Source organism: Mastomys coucha, unplaced genomic scaffold (genome assembly GCF_008632895.1).
Source record: "Mastomys coucha isolate ucsf_1 unplaced genomic scaffold, UCSF_Mcou_1 pScaffold13, whole genome shotgun sequence".
NCBI classification, from domain to species: Eukaryota; Metazoa; Chordata; class Mammalia; order Rodentia; family Muridae; genus Mastomys; species Mastomys coucha.
Window position 1 is genome coordinate 71330898 of NW_022196895.1, and position 19347 is coordinate 71350244.

General features: G+C 47.1%; 1 protein-coding gene across 5 annotated transcripts in view; it reads right to left on the bottom strand.

Moving 5' to 3' along the window:
* Positions 1-19347, bottom strand: part of Ctif (cap binding complex dependent translation initiation factor) — a 273785-nt gene that overhangs the window by 33455 nt on the left and 220983 nt on the right. For all 5 annotated transcript variants that reach the window (XM_031366057.1, XM_031366055.1, XM_031366053.1 and 2 more), the window contains one exon: positions 8630-8785. In XM_031366057.1, coding sequence (XP_031221917.1) covers positions 8630-8785 — 156 coding nt within the window. The remainder of the gene's footprint in view (positions 1-8629; positions 8786-19347) is intronic.

Sequence of the window (19347 nt, forward strand, 5' to 3'; positions counted from 1 at the left end):
ACTCCTAGTAAACAACTGTTTGCGCATGTGCGTAGAGAACTGTTTGTGCATGTGCGTAGAGTGAAAAGTCACGGCCCATTCTGGGGTGTTACGTAGGGTAATGAGCAAACAGCCAATCATGGGCAGACACACTGCACTGTGGTGTATATAAGCAGTGCGGATTATTGGCTCGACCCTTTTTTCCCTCTGGATGAGGACAATAAACGTTGCTGCAGAAGGAACCTAGTGTCCGCGTGTCTTCTTGCTGGCGAGACGACTGCGCGGGCTACACAGGAGGATCCACAGTGTAGGGTCATTTTTAACTACATAGTGATTTAGAGGCCGGCCTGGGCTACATGAGAACCTGCCATAAACAAACAAACACCAAAAATCAAGAAAGAGCATGGAATCCTACAGTGGTTCTGTGATAGGTGAGACTTAGCCACTAAGTACCAATGGAAAACCAAAATGATTTGAAGTACCCGGGAAGGGATCACAAGCCATTACCATGACAACATGCCAAAGGACAGAGGGTGGATGCCAACAGCCTTGGGCAGAAGTTAGCTTTTCAGTACACTTTAAGAACTGCAGACAGGTGGTAGTGGCGCATGCCTTTACTCCCAGTCCTTAGGTGGATTTCTGAGTTCAAGGCCAGCCTGGTCGACAGAGTGAGTTCCAGGACAGCCAGAGCTGTAAAAGGAAACCCTGTCTCAAAAAAAAAAAAAAAAAAAAAAAAAAGGAAAGAAAGAAGGAATTGCAAACTGCCAGGCTCCATGCCAGTATCCTGGAGACTGTGGCAAGGGACCATGAATTTGAGCCCTCCCGCCCCCAAATCCTTCATCATGGAGGGAGGGTGTGAGCAAGAGAAGAATACAAGTTCACCCACATACACCTTGGGCAGGGTGTCTGGCAGGGGGATCACATCTGACTCTTGGGGGGGGGTGTCCAGATGCCCAGTTAGGAACATGGTCTCCCTTAGTGGCCTCCTCTTGATTCACACCTGAGTCACATTATGATGTTCCACGGTAGGGCTGCCACATGTCACTTGCTTTTCATGAATGTCTCTGGCTTATTTGTGGTCCTAAAGCCAACCCAGAACATGCCTGTGCTTAAAAAAAGAGAAAGGAACAAAGAGAGAGAGAGAGAGAGAGAGAGAGAGAGAGAGAGAGAGAGAGAGAGAGAGAGGGAGGGGGAGAGACAGAGAAAGAAAGAAAGAAAGAAAGAAAGAAAGGAAAAGAAAGAGAGAAAGAAAGAAACTCGAGGGTCTGACAGCTGATACATAAGGTTAGAATTCTGTCAGGAAGTTCAGCTGCTGAGATTCGAACTTGGGTCTCAGTGCCTAAGGCCAGGTTCTCCTGAAATGCTCTGCCTGGTCTGTAGTGGCTCACTAAATGCACCTGGGATGCGGCTGCTCCTCTTACTTAACCATGGCCACAGACCAGCGTCAACTTGGAAGGCTTCCATCCCCACAGCCCAACCCCATCCCCAGGAAGTTTGGTTTTACTGGGTGAGGGAGAGGGGCAAGGGCTGATTTGGGAATTAGCAATTTTGTAAAACTTCCAGAGGTGCAGGGTGAAGATCATTTCCCATGGATCCAGCCAATAAATCTCCCCTCCCTGAGGGGAGCCCAGAGCCCAGCCTACCTTGGGCTTCTTTTGGCCCCAGCTAGGCTGCCAAGTAGTCCCATCCCCCTGCTCTGGGAAGTCAGGAGTGGTCCTCCTGGCAAGGCGCCCTTGAAGAATATCCTGCATTACTACCCACACCCACCTCATCTCGGCCTTTCCCGGGGTCAGATTTCTCCCGAGCCAAAACAATGCAAGCAATCGAACAGTGGCTCACGCACAAAGTTCAGAGAGTGTCCCCCCTCATTGTTGCGCAGAGCAGTTTCATTTCCTGAAGAGCCTGGCTCGCTGGCCTCTGTTCCTCCACTGTGTCTGTCTACCTCCTCTGGCAGCCCAGCTTGCTGTTTGCTGGGCCTGTGGGGGTCTCTCTTCACAGGGGGACCGACCACTTCAGGGTCACCACCTTCCACAGGAAAAACATGGAGGCACAGGTGGAGGGGGCGAGCTGAGAGGTAGTGCAGATATGGAGGATTCCAGGCAGAGAGCCCCCACCCCCAGCCCCAACTCCTCTGCTCCACTCCTGACCTGTGTCTGTGGCGGCAGGAGGGCAGGAGGTGAGTTACCAATAGAGATGGGCCGGGACCAGTAGATGAGAGAGGGAGGTAGGCTGTTTGGGGGAGGGAGAGAGGATGAAAGGAAGTGAGGAGACTACAGGCACAAAGCTTTGTTGAAAAAATTCCCCTGCCACAGGAATTTCCAACCAAGCCCTTCAAGTAAGGGGCCCCGAGGGAGATGTTTAATAATCACCCAAGGGAGTCTAGAAGGTGATGGTGGAATGGAGAGACAGAACAGTGAGCCTTAAAGAGCATAGATGGAGTGTGCAGGGCCAACCCTGCCATGGGGACACTCATACTCCAGCTCGTTGGGTCGGTCACTGGGAGTTCCTGAGTGTGGGGTCCTCCCTGTCACTTTGCCTGACCACCTGGGCTAGGTGCACTGAGAGTTCTAGTAAGGCCTACGGGGTGTTTTGCAAGTTGTGACTTCTGGAGCCTTTTTTTTTTTTTTAACAATATTTTATAGTTCTCAGCGTGTAAATCTTTTACTTATGAGTTAAGTTTAGTCAAGGCATTTTATTCTTTTGAATGGGATTGTAAACAGGATTGTAAATGGGATTGTGGTCTTGATTTCCTTCCTGCATAGTTCATTATTAGTACATAGAAAAGCAAGTTGATTTTGCATCCTGGGACTTTACTGAGTTTGTTTATTTCTTTATTTAGAGAGGAGGTCTTGCCATGCAGTCTTGGCTGGTCTGGAATTTGTTCCGTAGATCAGGCTGGCCTCAGGCTCCCAGAGATCCACCTACCTCTGCCTCCTGAGTACTGGGACTAATGGCGTGCGCCACCACCGCCTGGTCGGGCTTGTTTTTTGAAGGCTATCTTCAGAATTTGATTCAGTCTTGCTGTATAGTCCCAGCGGTCCTAGGACTCATGATTCTACTGTCTCAGCTTGTCCAGAGCTAAGATCACCGGCGAGAGCCACCATGCCCAGCTATATCTTTTATATATAAGATCATGTCGCCTGGAAACGGGGACAGTTTCCCTTCTTCCTTTTGGACTCGGGTACCTTTCATTTATTTTTCCTATCTAATCCATCTGATAATTTCTAGGACTATGCTCGATATGAGTAGATAGGGAACATCCTTGTCTTGTTTGTGACCTTGGATTGGAAGGTTCAGTATCGTGCAAATGTCTCCACCAACCACAGCATCACAAAGATTCAATACAATGTATATAAGAATCACAGACACTCAATTTTACAGAAATAATTTAAAAATTCTAAAATTCAAAATGGAGCCACAAAAAGCCCCAAATAACTAAAGCAATCTTGGCCAGAGAACAAAAATTAAAGGCGCCACAGACCCTGACTCCAGAATATATTACAAAGCTACAGTAGCCAAACGGCATGGCCCTGGCATAGAAACAGACTTCTAGATTCATGAAACAAAATAGAGAGGCTGGGAATAAAGTTAAGTACTGACTGATCCTCAGCAAAGGGGAAAGACAGTCTCTTCAATAAGTGGTGTTGGGAAATCCCATACGCAGAAAGATGAAACTGGACCCCACCTTGCTCTATATGAATAATAACGTAGATTAAACACAGGCAAGACTCTAAACCCATAAAACTATTGGAAAACATGGTGAACAGATGCTTGATGTTGACCCGGCAGTGTGTTTGGGAATTAACTACAAGTACAGGCAGTGAAGCAAAACCAGCCAGGTAGACTTACATCAACCCCAAACAGTCCACAGAGCAAGAGACAGCCCATGGGATGGGAGGGGAAGTTATAGACCAGACATCAAGTAAGGTGGCAATGGCCAAAAGATCAAGGGCAGCGGTTCTCGGCCTTCCTGACCCTTTAAGCCCAGCTCCTCATGCTTTACTAACCTCCAAGTATAAAACTACTTTCATTGCTACTTCAGAACTGTGATTTTGTTACTGTCATCAATTGTAACGGAAATGTCTGTGTCTAGCCATTTCTAGGACGCAGTGGCAGAAAACCTAGAAACAGAGCCTGAAAGTAGGTAGAGGGTTTGAGCAGACATTTCACCCCAGATGTCATGCAGACAGCTGGCAGGTATATGAGGAGACATTCACCATCAGTCATTAGGGAGATGTCAATTCAAACCGTGAGCTACTCAATTAATACCTATTGTCACAAAACTGAGACAGCAGCTCCTGGCGAGGCTACAGTAAACCGGGCACCCCTGTATGATGCTTGTGGAATGTAAAGTAAGGCTGTAGAGAACTGTACCCAGGCTCCTCAGAAGTTTCTAGATAGAACCACATCCTTGGATTTGTTCAGATGAGCTGAAATCATGGTCTCTAGGCATTTCCGCCCTTACTCTGATGTTCACTGCAGTAGTGGTCACAAGAGTCACACTGTGAAAAACAACCGGACTCCATGCGTGAGTGTAGAAGACACGGTGTGCATGCAGATTTGAGCATTTAGTCAGTGTTAGAAAGGGAAAATCCTACAAGACCAGCAATGTGGACAAGCCCAAAGGACACCATGCTAAGTCAAACAAGCCAGCCGAGAAGAGTGATTACTGCATGGTTCCACTCGTTTTAGGTTCTGTGGGTTGGAGGGTTTGCCCCTTAAGCGTTTATGTGTAGGAAACTTGGGCTTTAGTGTGGCAGTGTTGGGAGTTGGCATAGAACCTTTTAGAAGGGGAGGTGTAATGAAGTCAGATCACTCTGTGTCCATGTGTGTATGTCTGTGTGGTATGTGTGTGTGTGTGTGTGTGTGTGTGCGTGCGCGTGTGTGTTTGTGTGTCACTATCCCCTAAGGAGAGTGAACGCTGTGGAGTGAGTTCTCCAGTTGTTATAAAAAGAACAGGCCTGACCTCTGACTTCTGACCTCTGCATCACCCTCTGGTTCCCTGTCACTGTTTTGTGATCTTTCTCATGCGCTTTGCCATGTTGCCACCCACTATGACGTGACGGAGGTGCAGGAGCTGGTAACACGGAGTTTGGACTTATAGCCTCCCAAACTGTAAGCTAAAACATTCAATATCTGGTATTAATAGGAAGAGAAATCATGCTAATCCACCAGGTATCTAAGATAGTCAAACTGACTGAGTCAGAGAACAGAGAGATGGTTTCCTAAGGCTGAGGAATGTGAAGTGGGAGTTGTTTGCTAAACAGCAGGTACGCTGCAGTTAGGTGGATAAATGAGCCACAGAGATTTGCTCTATGTCTTATATATTGAAAACACCACCATATTCACACCTAAGACGATGTTAAGAGGGGAGATCTCCTGTAAATGTCAGCATTATGACATTAATGATTTTTCTCTTTGTGTGTGTACATATGTGTGTTCACATGCATGTGAGTATGTATGTGGAGGTCAGGGGTTGATGTTAGGGTCTTTCTCGGTCACTTTCCACCTTGTTAACTGAGCCAGGATCTCTTGTTAAACCCCGAGCTCTCAGACTTGGCGAGTCTAGCTAACCAGCTGGCCCCAGGGACCCCATCTCTGCCTCCCCGGCACTGGGTTCGAGTTGTGCCACCTGGCACTGGGTTCCAGTTGTGCCACATTGGCTTTGAAATGGGTGTGAGGGGTCTGAACTCCAGTCCTTGAATTTGCAAGTGCTTTACCTACAAAGCCATCTCCCATCCCAAGAAAGTAAGTTGAAAAGAACATGTTAAGCAAACACAGGATGTGAACAGGAAGGCACACGTGAACACACACGCACATGTATGTCTCAGTCTCGGCCTCTTCCTGTTTCTTACTCTCTTTACTTCCTGATTCCATAAGGTAAGCAGTTTTCCTCGTTCGTGCCCTTCCTCCATGACGTTACTGGCTCACCACAGGCTGAAACCAACAGAGCCAGATGACCATGAACTGAACCTTCTACAACCATGAACCAAAATCAATTTTTCCTCCTTTAAATGGTTTTTCTCACTCAAACTGCTGCGAGACCTTTTCTTTTTCTTTTTCTTTCTTTTTTCTTTTCTTTTCTTTTCTTTTTCTTTTTCTTTTTTTCTTTTTTTTTCTTTTTTGGTGGCAATTGAGAAAAGCCCAGAGCGGTCTATCTCTTCCCTAAGAGGGCACAGCCAATACCTGGGTGAATGTGAATGTAGGCAGTGGGTAGCTTGACCCCAGTGGTGGCTCTCTGATTTCTTCTTGTTCAAACTGCCAAAAGGCTTACCACTCAGGTTGACCATGAGCACAGTGTGGTTCTGCGTTGGTCAAAATGTCACCCCCACCCCGCAAAGCTTAACTCATTCAACAAGTATGCACAAGGAAGGCCTCACTGCTTCCCGCCTGGGCAGACCTCTTGGCACCTTCCGGATCTCACACCACAGAGTTTGCACTACCTTGGGTGGTGTGAAAAATCTCCCAGCAGCCAGGCCCAGCGCTCCTTATAGCCCTGCTTCCTGCTGAAGGAGCAGGTGATAACGCCAGGAGGAGGGGCCCAGATCATGCAGAAGGAAGTGGGATATTCAGGTCACAGCCCCAGGTCACTGTCCCTGATACTGAGGTGGCTCATAGGGGCACATGGCCACGTGGACAGGCATGGGCCTCTGAGAGGGGCACCTTCTGCTCACTCCGAAAGGACACCAAAGGCCAAGCTGCTGGTGGTCCTCTTGGCACTACACACTGAACGGAGGCCCCCGAGGAGTAAAATCAAGTCAGGAGAGGTCACGAACTGAAATAAGTGAGGCATCTCTAAAGCCAAGCACATTCATAAAGGAACAGAGACCACCACCAGCATAGGGTGGCTTAGCGCTGTGGGTTCAAAAGTGACCGGAGAGGGATGTGTGCGCTCTGCCTTAGGCTCGGGTGAGCACGTCATGGTCCTATAAAGGAATGCTTGCCAAACACAGCACACCCTCATTTTGCTCACATTGCTTATTATAGTCTATTAAAAAACAAGCATGCCTATTGACCCTGCTCTTTTCCTTTCAGTCCATTTTCCCCATAGCTCTTCCCAGAAAATGCTCTTGAGAACCTGCCCACCCTGATGGTCTCTCTGCTAGAGCACCAGGACCCCCTTTCTTGCCACTTCTCTGACTAGGACCTTTGGTTCTCCACCCATTCCCTGTGACTTGGTGGCAGCAAAGGGCTGCCAGGAAAGGAGAGGACAGGGATGGGTGGAGTCAAATCTAGTACCAGCTCCTACTGAAGGATGCTGGGATGCCGGGATGCTCTTCTGCAGCTTTCTGAAGGCATCAAATCCAGACTTGCCTCCTCCCTCCCGGCTCCTCCTCCACTCTCCTCTACATTTGACTGTACCATCTCCCTGTCAGCTTCCTCTTGCTGGGCAATGCCACCTGTCTCTAGCCATGAGTCTCTGGTGCCCATTGATGCCTGTTAGAAGTAGTTTCCTTACTCCCCATGGGACCCTTGTGGTACTTTAGATCCTTCTGCCAACCAACCTCGGGGCAGCCTTTGAGGAGAGTCCACAAGTGACCCAAATATATGTCCAGAGACCTAATTCTTGGCTCTCATTCCCACAGTGATTCTCTTTCTGAGACTCACATCCCAGGGAATGCGGCCATGTGGCTGGTAAACAGGAGTTCCATCATATTCTCCTCCCTTCCATCCCCCATCAGCCAATCCTGATGGCTGCTGCTCTTAGGGATGCCAGAGCCCCATGCTCAGCTTGCTCCCGCCTAGTGGGAGCTGGGTTGTTTCTGTCACTTGGCTTCCAGCCGGCCTCCCAGTGTCTACTTCTGTCCCAGAATCAGCCACAGGTAACCTTACAGAGTGAGCTTGCATATCTGAAAGAGCAAGCACCCCAAACTCCCATCTTCAAAGTCTCTTGGTTTCTCTTATTTTATTATTTTAAAAACTTTTATTCTTATATGAGTTTATTCTATGATGAGTTTACGCGCATTGCCCATGGCAGTGCCCAGAGAGGCCACAAGAGGGCACTGGAATTTCAAGTGGTTGTGAACTGCTGTGTGTGTGTGTGTGGGGGGGGGGGGGGGGGGGGGGGGGTGCTTGGAACTGACCCTTATCTTCCAGATCAGGAAGTGCTCTTATAGGCTGAGCTATCACACCATCTCTTATTTATTACTTTTTAAGATAAATGTTAGAAACAAAACATTAAAAAAAAAAAATCAGTGGTAAACCAACTAAGTCCAAAGATCCATTCAATGCTATAAAACCATACATCTCTTCTACCAAATTCCAGATTAGGAATTACTGAAGTCTGAGTTAAAGCTTATTTCTTTTTTTGGTTTTTGTTTTTGTTTGTTTTGTTTTTCGAGACAGGGTTTCTCTGTGCAGCCCTGGCTGTCCTGGAACTCACTCTGTAGACCAGGTTGGCCTCGAATTCAGAAATCCTCCTGCCTCTGCCTCCCAAGTGCTGGGATTAAAGGCGAGTGCCACCACTGCCCGGTAAAGCTTACTTCTTAATGTATGGAGAAATCGTCTGTCTCCTTTACAAAGGATCCATTCTTCTTTCTGTAACCCAACTCCATTGCTCTCCTGTGTTTTTCTCCAGTGGATGTGGGCTGGGCTTCCTCTAGAATGGACAGATGGGCAGAGCAGTACGGAGGGCGCTCTTTGTTCTTACCTCTCTGAGGCACGTGTAGATGGGGCACACCAGCACTCGGAAGGGCTCGCCAGTGCTGCTCCGCATGGTTCCGAACACCTCACACAGGAAGGTGATGAAGCCCAGCCAGCGCTCCACATCCTGTTGCTGCAGCTCCTCACGCACAGTGAAGTCCTTCTGTGGAGACACAAGAGGGCGTGTCAACCTCACTGGGTCACCAGCGGGACCATAGCACAGTAGAATGAGGATAGGAACCACCACTTCTGGTTACCCTGGGTTGGGGGAAAAGCTTTTTCCTCCTCTGTGATTTGCTCAGACTTGGCCATCTTCCTCCTTTACAGATGTCCCTCAACCTGGGCTGGACGTTCCCGAGACTATGGACTGGGGATGGATATGGTGGTAGTCGAGTCAAGGGGTGTGTGTGTGTGTGTGTGTGTGTGTGTATGCGTGCGCGTGCGAGCATGTATGTTGGGAAGGGGTGAGAATGGCACCTTTCTCAGATTCATCATCTCTAGGTCCAGTTTACCTCCTCTGTCTAACTCTGAAATCGCCATCCTCTCAGGGAGTCAAAGAGAACACTGCTTGCCCATACAGATCTGCAGGCTACAACTGAGGCCCACGTTAGCCCCTATGCTAGGCTCAAAGAGAATTACAACTCCTTCCCACTACTGCTTAACAGATAATGGAAAAAAAAAAATAGCTGGGGCTGGAGCGATGGCTCAGAGGTTAAGAGCACTGACGGCTCTTCCAGAGGTCCTGAGTTCAATTCCCAGCAACCACATGGTGGCCCGCAACCACCTGTAATGGGATCAGCTGCCCTCTTCTGGTGTGTCTGAAGACAGCTACAGTGTACTCATATAAATAAAAATTGTTAATTTATTAATATTTTATGTATGTGAGGGAGTGTATGTGCCATGGTGGGGAGGTCAGGGGATGACACTGTAGCATGTGTATGCCCTGTTCCCACAATAAATAAATGTAAAAACTGTGCGTTAAAAAAAAAATAACCATTAGGAACTAATAGCAGACTGAAAACAGAGTATATTAAATAACGAATGAGTCAAAATAGCTATGGACAAACAAGAAGAGAACTAAATTAGTAGTGAAATCAGTGTTTTTAAAAAAGATAAAGCTATAATTACTTATAGAGATAAGATACTGCTTATAATAAATAGATAATAGGACAGATTCAAAATGTAGCAAAAGCTATTGAGACAAAGAGAGACCAGAAAGCATTACACTGGGATGTTAAGTCAACAATGCCTTATGTCAGAGTACATGGCCAAGAATGAATTACTTTGGTGATTTGAGTAATATAATTAATACATCTAAATTATGACAATTTTTATAGAGAATTGATTCTACTATAATTTCCCAAACATAGTAATGTCACCTGATGTAGTGTCAGAAGCAGGTAGATCTCTGTGAATTCAAGGCCAGCCTAGAGTTCTAGGACAGCCAGGGAGGGCTATTTAAAGAGATCCTATCTCAAAAAAACCAAACCACCAGCAACAAAACACTTGTAGGATACGGCCCAAGCTACACTGAGAGGTCAATGGGCCTACTGACTATTCAGCTGTTGGCTATTAAACAAAAGAAGAGAACACAGGATGCTAACCTATGTTCTCCAGTGTGAGAGTTAGTAGTCACGTGTGAATACTGAGTGCTTAGAGGGGCTCACTGAAAAATATGTTTACTTATGAGATGACCATGGTTTTGAGGACACAGTATGGAAAAAAGAATGGAAAACGTGCCATTTAAAAAAGGCCCAGTAGGGCTGCAGAGAGAGCTCAGCAGTTAAGAACTCTTGCAGAGGACTGGAGTTCAACCCCAGCAGCCACATTTGGTGGCTCTCAACTGTCTGTAGCCCCAGCTCCATGAGGATCTGATGTGCCTCACCATCACAGGCACCTTCACCCACATGTGTGTATCTGCACTTATGCACGTGCACATAAAACAATGTATTTTTTAAATTTTTTATTGTTTGGTTTTTCGAGACAAGGTTTCTCTGTGTAGTCCTGGCTGTCCTGGAACTCACTCTGTAGACCAGGCTGGCCTCCAACTCAGAAATCCGCCTGCCTCTGCCTCCCAAGTGCTGGGAAAAACAAATATTTATAAAAATTGAGTATATTCTAAATTTTGGACATACTAATTAAGTAGAATCTTTAATTACATTTAAAATTGTGTGAGTAGGTTATGTTGTACTTCTAGCAGACAGTGTCATCCAAAAACTCTACTCCTAAAAATTAGAAAACCATCATTAGCTAAGACGATAGAGGAAAGAGTACAGTATAGACAAAACTGGAAAATCATTAGAAAAGAAAGAAAGAAAATTGCATGCAAAAGCTGGAAGGAAGAATTAGAAAAAAATTTAATATGAAAACAAATATGGAAGAGGTAAGGCAGGATCAAATTTGACCACGTTAAGTTGAAAGGCTCAATTCAGTGAAAGTTTCAGAAGAGTAAATACCATCAACGTTACTAAAAAAAAAGAAAAGAAAAAGAAATCAAGGCCAGGAGAGATGAAAAGACATGAACTAAAATCAAATTATGAAAGAATTTCCTTTGTAGGGAGGTCTCTAAAGTTTTGACTCTTTCATAGGGAACTTCATCCAAGCTTATTTGAAAATCGAGATAATTGTTGTCATTTGGAAATGAACCCAAAAACTCAGGAAAAGGGCTTGCCAGCGGTCATTCACAGGCGACATCTCGCTGTAAGTCATAAACAAGGAAGCGCACTGGCTGACCTCTCTAATGTGAGTGGATGGGGCAGTCCTAAATGAAATGCCAGCAAGTAGATCCATTATAACCGAGTACACTTTCATCCCTGGAAGGCTGTAATGATTTAGCATCAGAAAATCTATAAATGCAATCTATTACATCAAGGGGTCTGATTGAAAAACAGTGGCAATGCCCATGGGTGGAAGGAGAGAGAAAATTATTAGATTATATGTATGAAAAACCCAAGAGAACCTCCTAATAAAGATTAGTCAGGGTTTAGTAACTAATTAATATGAGTATTTAGATATTAAATTAATATATTAAAAGTCAACAACTTGCTTTCCTGACACAATTTACCAGTGAGATGTTTTAGTGATCAGAAACTAATTTATAAAAGCCTAACATGAGCTTTTGTGTATGTGTGTGTGTGTGGTGTGTGTGTTGTATGTGGTGTGTTGTGTGTGAGGGGGCAAAGGCAATGGATATAGAGACCTGAAAAAAAATGACCTTAAAAGTAATTTGAAAGAATAATAGGAAAAAAAAAAAAATCCCTAGTCAAGACACAACAAAATTGAAAAGGGCTGTATTACTTTCAATTTATTCCAAAGCTTTAATAATTAAAAGGCCATGGGACTGGCCAAGCATGGATATAGCCAGATCAGACGGCCCGGAAGCAAATTTGGCATCCACAAGGGTTTATCATATGATCCCCCAGAGGGCCACGAATCAGAGGTAGAGGAGAGCCACAGCCGTCGGATATCAGGTAGGAAAGAACCTACAGTCTCAATTCATCCCGGGCCCTACGGTGAGCTCTACGTGGAGTAAAAAGTCAATCGAGAAAACTAAGACCTTAAAGAGGGTGAAATGGAGTGAAGTCGCACTTCTCGGTGGAGAAAGGCGGGCTTTACCGGGACGCAGCGGAGGCTGCACAAGGTGGCTAAGAGGCTACTGATGAGGGCGCATCAGACCTTCAGGAAATAGGACGGAGGGTAATTGCTTAATATAGAGCAGCGGTTCAACCGACCCTTTCACAGGGGCCCCATATCAGATGTCCTGCATATCAGAAATCTACATAACAATTCATAACAGTGGCAAGACTGCACAGTTATGGATTCGCAATGAAAATAATTTTATGGTGGTGGTGGTGGTGGGGAGTGGGTCACCACAATATGAGGAACCGTATTGAAGGGTCACGGCATTAGGGAGGCTGAGAACCATCGATATAGAGGATGTTCAAGTTTGTAACAGCGGCACGAAGCCTATCATAGATGAGTGTAGGGGACATTAAGAGATGGGCTACTGGTCAAAACAAAAATTGCCAGTCACTATGTGGAAATGGCTGTGCATAGCGGCTCATGCCTGTAACTCTGAGGCAGAGGCTGAGAGGATCCTCCGCAAGTTTTAGATCGGCTTGAGCAACATAGGGAGATCCTGCCTGAGGACAGTCCCCAGCGAACACAAACTTCATGCGGGTATTAGTTAAATGAATGAAAGTGCATTTTGATCTGTCTGCTATATTAGCGAGATTTTTAATCATCAGTGCTGGTGAGGAGTAAAGAGACAGGCATTCTTCTATATGGGCAGTATACATTTTTACTGAGAAACCTTAATTAACCTTAACAGTAATCTGGCAATTGTACGTCTGGGTGTCTATCATAAAGTAATAATGAGGACAGGAAAAATACTTTTTTTGGGGGGTACATTTCGAGACAGGGTTTCTCTGTGTAGCCCTGGCTGTCCTAGAACTCACCCTCTAGACCAGGCTGGCCTTGAACTCAGAAATCTCCCTGCCTCTGCCTCCCAATTGCTGGGATTAAAGGCGTGTGCCACTACTGCCCAGCAAAAAATACTTTTAATGGGCCAGCAAGAAGGCTCATGGAGCAAAGGAGCTTTCCCCCAATTCTGACTATCTGAGTTTGATCCCACATGGTAGAAGGAAAACAATGTTTCCCACAAGCTGTCCTCTGACCTTCACATACAAGCTATGACATGCACATGTGTGTGCATGCACACAAATTGAATGTAAAGATACACTGAAACAGGCTTAACATAAAAAGTTAAGAGTTGCCGGGAGGTGGTGGCTCACACCTTTAATCCCAGCACTTGGGAGGCAGAGGCAGGTGGATTTCTGAGTTCGAGGCCAGCCTGGTCTACAGAGTGAGCTCCAGAATAGCCAAGGCTACAAAGAGAAACCTTGTCTCGAAAAAAACAAAAAACAAAAAAAAACAAACAAAAAAGTTAAGAGTCTAAGCCACCAACAAGACCATGGTTAAGGGCTGAAGAGATGGCTCAGTGGGTAAGAGCACTGAATTCCAGGGTCCTGAGTTCAATTCCTGACAACCATATGGTGGCTCACAACCATCTGTAATGGGATCAGCTGCCCTCTTCTGGTGTGTCTGAAGACAGCTATAGTGTACTTATATAAATAAAAATAAATAAATCTTAAGAAAAAAAGAAAAGACAATGATTAATTCAGTGATGACCCATGTGTTCATTGAAACTTGCTTGTCAGCTGGTCTGGTCTGTATCTTTGATCCCAGCACTTGGGATCAGAGGCAGGCCGATCTCTGTGAGTTCAAGGCCAGCTTAGTCTACAGAGTAAGTTCCTAGGACAACCACTGTTACAGAGACACCGTCTCAAAAAAAAAAAAAAAAAAAAAAAAAAAAAAAAAAAAAAAAAAAAGAAAAGAAAAAAGAAAGAAATTTATAAAAGCATGAGACAATGTTTATATAATGCTAAATGAAAACAGAGATAGTATATAATATTATCCACAGATACAATTTTTAAAAGAAGTGCTCAAAATGTTTAATATATTTGTTTCCAAAAAGTGGAGCTGTGAGTGGCCTTTATTCTTTCTTTTATTTTATAGCTTTTTCTAAATTTCTATAACCATTTCTTTTCATAACCAGAAAAACGGGTACTGACTGTAACGGTTCCTTTCCTTGCCCCCCCCCTTTTTTCCTCTTTAAAGTAGGACAGTGGAAGTCTTGGGGTGACTGGCAGCTGGCACTGATTTCCACCAGATGGGGTGTGAATAGGCCTCCCCTAGAGGCCGGAGCCTAGCCTGCGCGTCTCCTCCTGACACCTCACCTATGGGCTGTGTGTCTCTTTCTGACAAGTGTTAGAGGTTGCCAGCTTCCTTCTCTGCACAAAGAACCCCTTTCTGCCAGCTGAGACTGGCCTGTCCTTGGGTCTTGACTCTGCCCCTAACCTCAGCCTCTTACATCCAGAGCAGCAAGGGGCCTCAGCTCAGGGCCTCAGCTCAGGGCCTCAGCTCAGGGCCTCAGCTCAGGGGCAGCTATTTCAAAGTCTGCGATTTGGCTCTAGATTCTCATCCGACAGGCAGGCTCCCTCCCAGCAACTCCTGGTGTCTTTCCCCAAACTCCAAGGCTACCATTTAAGCCCGGTTTCCTGCCTAAAACTATTTATTGACGTACTGCTATTTCCTGCGCCAGCCACATCAATAAGCCCTGAAAGCCATTCAGTGTCTCAGGTTTCTCAAGGCATTCTGGGAAATTCTTCCCACTCTGGATAACCACATGAACTCTGGTGTGGTAGAATTCTGTGGCCAAGCCAAAAACAGCTGTGTACAGGCAGAGGGGGAAAAACACATCTCCCTTACCCACTCGACCCCTGTGGGCAGGCCAGCCACAGCAGGGAGATGCTGCTGCAGGGGGAGGGAGGGAGGGAGAGACCTGGCACAAGGACCACAGTATATTTTTGCACTTCCTGAGGCTGACAGACAGCCCTGCACCCTGCATACTGGTCTCACTTTTTAAAAAACAATTGACCAAGGGAGAGCTGCTCCATCCAAACTGGACTTCCCCAGTGGCGACCAAGCTTCTGTTGGGAGGTTATACAGCAGCATTGTGGCCACACCCCCACCTCCGGGAGGGCTAGGGGAGAAAGTGTTCCTTCAGTAACTACTGGCAGGAAGTTCTTTTTCCCCTTGTAAAGTTGGGATGGATGTGGGAGAGGTAGGTAATGGGGAGTGTGTGTGTGTGTGTGTCCGGGATGGGGGATGTGGGCAACGGGGCTGTGCAGCATCAGCAGCTCCAACATTCTCCCATGTAACTGGTGGGAGCTAAAGTGAGTTCTATTGGATACAGTTTTTATATTGGAAAGAGGAAAGAAATGTTCAACTAAAATTCACTCTTTTTTTTTTTTTTTTGTCTGTTTTGTTTTCCTGGCTCTGACTTTCTTTTCCTCCAGGGTTCTCCTCCCAACTCTTTTTTAGTCGGGTCCCCCTAATTACCTGCTTACAAAAAACACCCCCGTTAGCCACCCCCCCCTTCCTGCACATCCCTACTTCCCCCCTGGCTCGTCATCTGACGTGGGGGTGGGGGGGATGAACATATTGCTGATCTACTGACCCTTAGCCAGGAACTCACAGGACAGGGGTCCATGCCTTGCTCCAGGATGGTACCTGGCTCGTGGGAGGTGCTCAGTTGTTGAGTGGTAACCAGACAGATGGGAGCTCTGTGATAAGTAACCTGGCATCTCTTATATGAGACACCCGAGTGGATGCTCGTTTTTTTTTTTTTTCATCCAAGACTTAAGAATAGAAAGAAGGATGTTTGCCCAGCTCACCTTCCCTTTGATTTGTGTGTCTGTTAGTTCCCCTCTTTCACTTCTGGCCACCATCTCTCCATGCCAGTGCGTGCCAGGTACAACTCCACTTCGGTGGGCTATACTGTTGACATTTGCTGTTCCTCTGCCCGTTCTGAGACTGTCTCCTTACTCTATGTTGCTGCATGGAAGGTCACACCACTGTGCCCCGATGTGTGTGTACGCGTGTGTGTGTGTGTGTGTGTGTGTGTGTGTACGTATGTGTGTGTACGTGTCTGTGTACGTGTGTGTGTGCGTGTGTGTGTGTGTGTGTGTGTAGTCACCTGTGATTCTGGTCCACCTCCTCCTACCTGGAGTTTCTCCTTTGGACTGCTTGTCAGGTCTGTGTTCTTCATGAGCCCACATAAACTCACTGTCTCCTCCTAGCTCTATGTCTCAGCCTAGGGTCTGCTGCACGCACCCGGGAGAAGCTCTTGTCCCAACCCAAGTCATTATCATTGGGGAAGCCCAGGAAAGGGGGTTCCTCCTCAAAATCCCCGTAGAAGTCTTTCCTTATGCCAGAGGCATCAACAGCAAGGAGGGGAGGGGATCCCCAAACCTAGGTCTTCTCAGAAACCAGGGATGCTATCACAAATCAGGCCATTCTGGCCCCAGAAGAACCCATTTCTCCTGGGACTTCAATAGGCCCCTTTGACAGAACAGGCTCCTGGCCTCAGGGGAGAACCAGTCTACCCAGGGTGAGCTGGCAGAGCTGAAGGAGAGGGCTGGCTGGCCCTGCCTGCTTTCCCTAGGCTATGGTGTCAGGAGTGGAAAGGGGACCTAGCTTGGATCTCAGGCAGACCTCTGCTTTCTCATATCTACCCAAGGAAGCGTGGAGTAGGGCTCCCCAGGGCTTAGCACCAGTCTGACCAAGTCAGCCTGTTCTCTTTGGTATCAAGAGTGTCATGTGCTATGTATGGCACCCAGAAGGCGTTTAATAAGTGGCTGGGCTTCCTAGATGTAGTCTCCTGAGCCGTCCTGTCTACGAAAGCCTGCCCTAGACTCGTCCGTTACCTTCTCCTGGAAGGTTCCAGTCAAGGGACGCAATTGCTGGACTCTAAGCTGAGCACCTTGGCCACCTCCTAGATCTGAATGGCAGCTTTGGCTTAGTCTTTGGGAACACGGATGCCACATCTAGCCAGGATGTTACAGCATGTGGCTCGCTCTCTGGCGGTTACCTACTGTGTTCTTTATTGTGTCTGTGGGAGGAGGCATTCCAGAAAACTGTGGGAACAGAGGACTGTGGCCTCTGCCAAAGACTGCTTGCTTGCCTTGGGCTTCTTAGATCTGTTAGCCCCGAGCCACGGGATGGGTTTCCGTATATCTTTCTTACCTGGCTCTTTCCCCATTACCTTTGACCCACACCTATCACCCAGTAACACCTCCCGGTGATTTCAGTGCTTCACTCTGCTCTGAACCACGACACTTAGGGGTTTCACTTGCCAGTGACAGAAATCTCTCCAAATGAAAATGGGCACGCAGAGCTTCAGTGGGCCTCCGTGAGAGGGGTCCACAGACATAGTCAGGGTAAGCACGAGGCGCGCACGTGACATCAGACCTGGCCTAACGAAGGCACTTCTGCCTAGCTTCTTTAACTTCTATGCCTACTAATATACTGTCTACCACAAAAAGGGCCTCTGGCGGACACAGCAATGGTGGCTTCTGGCAGTTCCTACTGTCTTTTTATAATGACATGGGCCCAAAAGAAGACACAAAGCCCCTCTCTCCTATTAGCTAGTCCTCAAATCTTGGAGTGGGGATGTGACTGGCTCTGCTTCACACACGACCCTCCTTCAGACCTGTCAGTCATGTAGTTATGAAGTCATCGATTGGCCAGCCCTAGGCCCCACAGCCTTTTTGTGTAGGTCTACAGGGTATCTGGACAAAACCAGAGATAGTCAAGCCACTGCAAACAAAGACACCATCAGGTGGCTGTCACATAGGCCTCAAACGCTCCTAGACATCACATCAAGACCAATCTATGCTGTTGTGACTGTCGTCCGATGTCACCAAACAAACAAAGGACGGTCATAAGAATGATCTTGAAACTGGGCAGTGGTGGCACACGCCTTTAATCCCAGCACTTGGGAGGCAGAGGCAGGTGGGTTTCTGAGTTCAAAGCCAGCCTGGTCTACAGAGTGAGTTCCAGGACAGCCAGGGCTACACAGAGAAACCCTGTCTCGAAAACAAACAAAGAAACAAACCAAACCAAACCAAAAGAATGCCTAAAAAAATGTCTAATAAAAAATACGCCTCAGATGCCCCTTTAATGACTGGAAATGTTCTCTGAGACTGATGGCTCTTGGTACTAAGGTTGTGAATGCTTGCTCCCTAGGACTTGCCTCCAGGGTAAGGACACACACCGTGGCTGGGAAATGCCATCAGCCCCTTCCAGATGCATCTAGATCATTCTAGAGACATTTCCAATTGTCCTGGGCTGTGAGCACCCAGACTATTTCAGTTGGTGAAATCAGGTCAGGTAGGCTGGGGCCCTGCTGATGGCAGCAGGGCGGGGGAGTGGTGCTGGGGTGCGGGAGAAGCAGAGAAGCCAGGCTGATTCAGTGGGAATTCTGTCTCACACTTACGCAGGCGTGAAGCCTCATTCTCAGGCAAGGGGAGCCAGCACCTGCTGTGGCTGTGGCCTTGAGAAGCCCTCCATAGGGCTGCAAGTTTTCCTTTCAGCTGAAGAGAGCTGAGCTGTCTGAATATGACCATGGTATAGACTCAGATGCGGTGGCACCTGCCTCTGCTCTAGGGTAAACATATAGGTACAGGTTAGCAGACCAGGGCATAGAGGGCTAAGGTCCATAGAGCAGGGGGCACCTGTCTCACTGCCAGGCCAAAGTGGCTGTGACTGTCCTACTGTGTGTTCTTAGGGTGCCCTTTCCGTGTTTAGCTGACTCTACCGCTTGGCGTCTCACTGGGGTGGGAGTGGCCAGCTACCTGGGTCATAGGCCTGGCTCTGCTTTCTACTCCTTGAGGTAAACTTTAAAACAGGCCTTCTCACGACCGTGATGGCGGGCTACCCTATCCTGTTCTTTCCAGGTTTCCTTGAAGAAAGGGCTGGGTTGCTGTCTCTAGAATCAGGATTCCTCCCTGTTGTGCCCTTCATCTTGCTAGAAGAGTGGCCAACAGCACAGTGACAGGTGTTTATCAGGGACCAAGCCTTCCTGCCAAATTCTCTGTGAGATGGGGATATGGCAAGTATGCATGTGCGTGTGTTCATGTGTGCGTGCGTGCGTGTAAGTGTGTGTGCGCGTGCGCGTGCGTGCATATGGTCAGTCTAAGGAGCATGCCAATTGCAAAATCAAGGCAAAGCTACCAAATTGTTGTCTGTACCTCTGCCTTTCCTCCCTCCCTCCCTCCTTCCTTCCTTCCTTCCTCCCTCCTCCCTTCCTCCCTCCCTCCC